At 38.9% G+C, this 6,136-nt stretch overlaps 1 protein-coding gene across 5 annotated transcripts in view; it reads left to right on the forward strand.

Moving 5' to 3' along the window:
- RALGPS1 (Ral GEF with PH domain and SH3 binding motif 1) overlaps window positions 1–5,701 on the forward strand; it is a 98,022-nt gene extending 92,321 nt beyond the window's left edge. For 2 of the 5 annotated variants that reach the window (XM_086475786.1, XM_086475785.1), the window contains 6 exons: window positions 122–202; window positions 2,360–2,465; window positions 3,301–3,393; window positions 3,568–3,673; window positions 4,783–4,874; window positions 5,672–5,701. In XM_086475786.1, the coding sequence (XP_086331912.1) occupies window positions 122–202; window positions 2,360–2,465; window positions 3,301–3,393; window positions 3,568–3,673; window positions 4,783–4,874; window positions 5,672–5,701 (508 nt within the window). Of the gene's footprint in view, window positions 1–119; window positions 215–2,359; window positions 2,466–3,300; window positions 3,394–3,451; window positions 3,453–3,567; window positions 3,674–4,782; window positions 4,875–5,671 lie in introns of all 5 variants that reach the window. The other 3 variants (XM_086475784.1, XM_086475783.1, XM_086475787.1) reach the window with 3 other exon arrangements.
- Window positions 5,702–6,136: the final 435 nt, after the last annotated feature.

Raw genomic sequence — 6,136 nt, forward strand, 5'->3', positions numbered from 1 at the left:
GTGTTTTCTCTCCCATGGACCTGAAAAGATCAGGAACCCTCTCTGACATGTTTAGCAAACCCTAACTGTTGAACTCTCAGACTATAATTTCCCTCATCAGATTATTTGCTCTCACAAACAGGGGTCGTTTATATGCCACGCTGGGGCCTAACTGGAGGGTACCGATCCGGAACTCTCCTAGGAGTCGAAGCTGTGTCTACAGGTACAGTTCAAGGTCTGCCTTGCTCAGGGTATGATGCTAAACTTCCATTTGGGTCTCTATGCTTTCCTAGAGTAAAGTATTTTGTGTCTAAAAGTATTCTTGTACAACCATATCAACTCATGGGAGTCTTCACCTCCTGCTTCTAAAAATGCCTATTAGTGCTAAAGCAGGGGTATAGCCCCTTCAGATGAAATTCAGTTTAGCTATTGATTTAACTAATTATATCTGGCTTCCATATTGCAGAAAACTAGTGTTTACCTCAGATTTTATGGCATTACAGAAGCAGGTCTGTCATGAAGGTCATCTTTGCCTTTTGTGACGAACAATGACATTAGGAGGATACCTTCTTGACCCTGTCTCACAATTTATTTCTTGATTTGCAGGACAGCTACCCATAACATCTGTGTCAGAGAGCTGTAGTATGATGTGTTGATTTTGTACAGCAAAGAGGTGTTACCTTGGACCCTGAGTAAGAGAGGGAGCATCTGCAGTGCCGTACGTAGTAGGCACTCCCAGTGTTGCTAGTCACTTTACAGAAACAGGTAGTCCATTTACATGACAGAGATGACGTGGAAAATTGTATATTGTTAGAGGGATAGAAATCATCTATTGCATCCATACCTGGCCTGGACTTGATACATTCTGTGGTAGTGAGCAGTGGGTAGTGGGAAGTATATATGAATGGTAAAGAAAATAGGGCCCTGAAACAGTATTCTGCAAATACTGAGATTTAGTTTAAATCCAGTCAGTTTTTATTCTGTATAAATTAGCTTGCTTCAACCATTGTAGAGATGTTGGCATAATGTGTATGTAAGTATAGCGGTTATACTTAAGCTAGTAACATCCGAGAGCAGCACACGTTCTAAGAAGTTACAGGAATAAAAATGCATGCGTTATAAATAAGTAAAGGAATAAAATTTAAAACCTTATTTCAGCTATTATACCTGCTTCTGGAAAGCACGCTCTTAACATGTCCCTGGTAGATTTGTTTCAAAAATGTGTACAAGCTAGAAATATAAAATACAAGAAGATTAAAATGTGAAAAGCCTATTAAATCCAGTAAGAAGAATTGTTCCCTAAAATACATTTCTTAACATTTATCCACTCTCAAGTAATTCTAATGCTTGTGCTCATTCTTCCTTTTCTGGAATCTTCTACTGCTTCTATCAGAAAGCTAGAATTGGCAAGAATACACATATTAGCACAGACAAGGCAATTCCATTTAATCAAAGAAGACGCACCTGCCAGTTGGAGGTGCTGTTCTTGCATAGGTGGTGTTGCTGTGTGTGTCACTTTTACCAGTGTGTGTTGATATGACACCGTCATGCTTGTTCACAGAGTAGTGTCCCTTTCACAACGGAGTGGTAGGTCATACACATGTCCTTTTCCTTGTATTCGTTGTTAGACGTGACTTAGTTGGCTCTGGTAAACTTCATTGGCCCTTACAAGAATATCAGGGCTGTGGTCACATGGCAATGAAGAGTGGTTAGCAGCAGATAATTGTAACAGGTCATCACCCACTGATCAGCCTTTGGTCGTTATGTTCTTCAAGGCTGTTTACATTTCTGCCTTGGCCTGTACTCGGACTCTATGATTTGTAGCACTTTTTCACTGTTGTGTGTGGTAAGCTCTGTGTTCGTGCTGGGAAAGGAAAAATATTTTAATCATGGTTCAACAGATTATTTGGCATGGTTATATAGTTTTCCCAACTTTTTTCTGATTAGCTGAAGTAATTTCCTACATTCTTTTTTGATAGCCAAAGTTTATTTTAAGATAAAATTACGTTTGTGGGAGCTCTTCCTGGCAAAGTTTTAAGCCATAAATTTCCAAAAATCAAGATAATTTCTGTAATTTACCAGGTAAATTAGAAAATAGTCTGTTTTCCCTTTGACTTTGGGCCTCAATATTTATTCTGTTTTGTTTTATTTTTTCATGTCATGTTCAAAAAAACCCCTTTTGTTGATATGCTTTTTTTCAAAGATCCTGGTTCCTATTTGATATCTAGATCTGGAAAATACACATTGTAGAGTCAAGTGTATGATGATACAATATAGGGCAGGCAATGCAGGAAAAATATATTCAGAGCTAAATTATATTGCTTGCTTCTTGTCCTCATTTGTCTGCTCAAATACATACAGCAATGTTCTGTCTCTCCAGCCCAACAGGGGCCTGCAGCTGCACATTAGGTAGTTCCACAGGAGTTGTTACCATGGAAGGGCCATTAAGAAGAAAAACGTTGCTCAAAGAAGGCAAGAAACCTACTGTAAGTGATTCCAATTCTAATTCTTCCCATGATTCTAATTCAGTAGTGGCTGTTTTAATTTCCAGGATTAGATTATAGCTACCTACAGCTCAATATCACACAAAACAGTGTCCCTTGTTACTACCAACTGTAAAATCATTTTCTGTTCGAAGTTTTAACTGGTCTAGAACAAGGTTGTAATCTTTGTATGTCATTTGATCTACAGCAGTTTTGCTTCTCCCTGCAGTTGGAAGTAATGTCTCTAGGTTGTGACAGCAGAGCAAGAGTAAAGCAGCTCTATAAATCGGCAAGCATTTCTGCAAGGGCAGAAATTTAGTATTGTGATGAAATGGGAAGGCTGCAGGAAATCCACCTGTAGCACCAAAGTCGTGGTAATTCATACTTATCCTAAATTCACAGGTTTCACATGGTTCTGGACCTCTGCGTTTTGTAATTTTTTGTTTTGTGTAGAGTATTGCTATTTTTTTATGTGCAACCCTACTGTTCAGTGCTGAAAGATTTGAAGAATTGCAGAGATGTCATCTCAATAAGTTATATTGATCAAATGCAGAAGTCTAAGATCTCTCCAGTAGAAGGCAGCACAGTATTTTGCTGTGTAGCAATCAGTCCTGATATTTTTATGAGATTCACACCCAAGTAAGATGGATTGTATTCACAGCCATCCATCCAAATTTAGGTAGTTGGGCCCATTTACACTGGGAGACACTCTTTATCTAACTCTCCTTTCCTTGCTTCTGCAATTAACTTCTGTAGCGCTTGGACTTGCTTGGGAATAGATTTTTGAAATGTCAGAGATATGCAGTGTTTTACCTATTATTTTTCCTTTCTGATTCAGCTCTCCTCATGGACTAGATACTGGGTTATGCTTTCAGGATCAACTCTTCTGTACTTCGGAGCAAAATCTTTAAGAGGCACTGAAAGAAAACATGTAAGCTTTAAATTTGTTCTAAAACCAAAAATTACGTATTCGTAAGCAGTTCTGGAAGGGTGTTTGGAGGGTACTTGCTGTTCCAGGCTAAGCCGTATGTCTGCACAACTTTGACCGTCAAAAGTCAGTCCCTAGTATGGTCTCAGCTGTGACCCATTTGTCTGTCTCTTCCAGTATAAATCTGCACCTGGTAAAAAAGTCTCCATTGTGGGCTGGATGGTGGGACTGCCTGATGACCCCGAGCATCCTGATATTTTCCAGCTAAATAACCCTGACAAAGGTAGATGTTGCAGCATGGACGTTACATTATGTTTCTGTGACCGGAAGTAGATTATTGATGAGTTTGTGGATGGCAGAACTTGCAGTGGGGCTCATTTGAAAGACAGAAGAGGGAGATTTTCAATATAGAATTTTCAAGGGAGAGTAAAAATGGAATTGAACATATTTATGCGGTATGCTGTGGTGCTTCAGTGGTGCCTACAGAGGTATTGTTATATCTTGGCAGTTGCTGTAAGTTTTGCAGAAGCAGCCCAACCAATATGAGATTGCTGCATGTCCATGTGCCTGTATACCCTGATCCCCAGGTTTATGAATAGCTTTCTTAATATTGGTCAATACCAAATCTTGTCTTGCACTGAGGCCAATTAAAATATTATTAAAATTTTTCAAATGTCAAACAATTTACCAAAAAAAAGCCTTTTAAGCAATTATTAATTACTTTTTAATAATTCATTTTGAAGTACCATGACTCTTCTACCTTGATTAAACTTCAAAACCTTCAGAAGATCAGAAAGGCCTTGGAGTTATTTTGCACATTGAGTGGTTACATAAAGATTTTTGAGGTTCCCTTCACTTTTCACGTTTTCAGCATTGGTGCTGGACACGGATTTGCATCTGCTGTGTGAAGAGCATCTCTTGGGCGTTGACTAAAATGTACGAAGTATTTGATTGCAAGAAACAACTTGCAAAATGACAACGCGTAGAGGAAACTCGCAGTAGGACGTTGAAGAAAACTAAGTCCTCAAATATCAAAAACATTCATAGGAAGTTTGGCCATTGCCACAACAGTCTTAATGAGAAGAAAGCCAGGAATAAATTAGATGTGACCTAAGTGGTCTTTTCTGTGGCTGTAATTTGGTCTCTCTGCCTATACACTCCTCATAGCTTTGCAGGCCACATATGTTCTCGTACTCCCTTCCCCCAAGGACTGTTGGAATAACATGCCTCACATGGTCTCTATTATATGAGCAGCATCCTGTTTGAGCATTTGAGGTACAAATTAATTTAACAGTTTACTTCAGGACTTTGGCTCCTGCACAGAAATTAGAATCCCTTGAAACTACATGTCTCTCTGCAAATTCAGAGCCTGTGATTTTCTTACTTTTATAGGCAACGTTTACAAGTTCCAGACTGGTTCAAGGTTTCATGCAATACTATGGCATAAGCATTTGGATGATGCATGCAAAAGCAACAAGCCTCAGGTAAGGTTGTGAAATTTAGTTCTACCCACTTTTTCATATTTTCCAGAAAATTCTTACTTTTCAGTCTGTGTGCACACACAGCCCTGTGGGGACAGACATAATTCCTCATTTTGTACATTGATACCATTTTTCAATAGGAGGAATAAAAATTATTTAAAATTATGGAACTCCCACCAAATCAGGATTTGTGCAGGTCTAGCTATAGGTTTGGTTACCTTAACTGCATATGACTTCTACACTCAGTGCCTCAAGTGAGAGGTAACCCCATCTATACTTCAGAAGGGGCTTTCTCAGGGACAAAGAAAGCAAACATGCTACATATATTTCAATGAATGGGTCTATAAGCACCATTGAAGAGTGTGTCCTATAAAATGCTATGCTTGTCTTTTATATAGCAGCCTCATTCTTCTCTTGAGGAAAATATTCATTCTTAAAAGGGTTTCCAAAGGTTATATTAATAGGACCTGATCCATATGGGACCAAAACCAGGATGCAGCTCAACAATCTTTACACACACATCATCATCATCATTCACACCACCACCCCCCCATGCATACTGATGACTTCTTAGAATACTCTGGCTGGACTTGGTCCATGAATAGAAAACTCATTTGAGTCTTTATCTTTCCTTTCATCTATGGCATTAGCCCTCTTTTGGGCTTTTTTTTAGGACTGATTACACTTTTCACATTGGATAATAAATGATTAGCTCACTCTATTTTGTAACCTTGCCATTTCCCAATGCCATAATAGGCTCTGGAGGATTATACTGCTGAATAATTTACGTTCTCTTCCAGGTACCTGCTAATCTGATGTCATTTGAATAATTTGCTCTCCTACCTGGTGCAACTTCAAGTGCCAAACTGAAGAAACAGGCTGTTGTTCTCTAAGGAGGAAGAGGAGAATGGTTTTCCTGACATGAGCCAGCCACAAATATTTCAGCACTTTCCTATGTAACTTGAAAGTGATTCTGACACAGCTTTTAAAAGCAGAAAGTGAATGTTGTCCTTAGGACCAGGTAAAGTCTCATGCACTGAGTGAAAGCAGACAAGTTAGCTGGACAGAAGATTAATCCTGACTCCTGCAGGATTTTAGAGCACTCAACTTTTCGTGGTCCGAGACTGCCGTGAACTGATGTTTGACCACAAACTGAGCATCATTATCTTCTGCCTATTCTTTTTTAAACGGTTCTTTTTATTGTTAAGCTGCTTTGTGTGACTGAAGAATATTTGGCCCATGTTGGGTTTCAATTCTTTCTAATG

Source organism: Leptosomus discolor, chromosome 19 (genome assembly GCF_034619465.1).
Source record: "Leptosomus discolor isolate bLepDis1 chromosome 19, bLepDis1.hap2, whole genome shotgun sequence".
In the NCBI taxonomy this organism is placed as follows: Eukaryota; Metazoa; Chordata; class Aves; order Leptosomiformes; family Leptosomidae; genus Leptosomus; species Leptosomus discolor.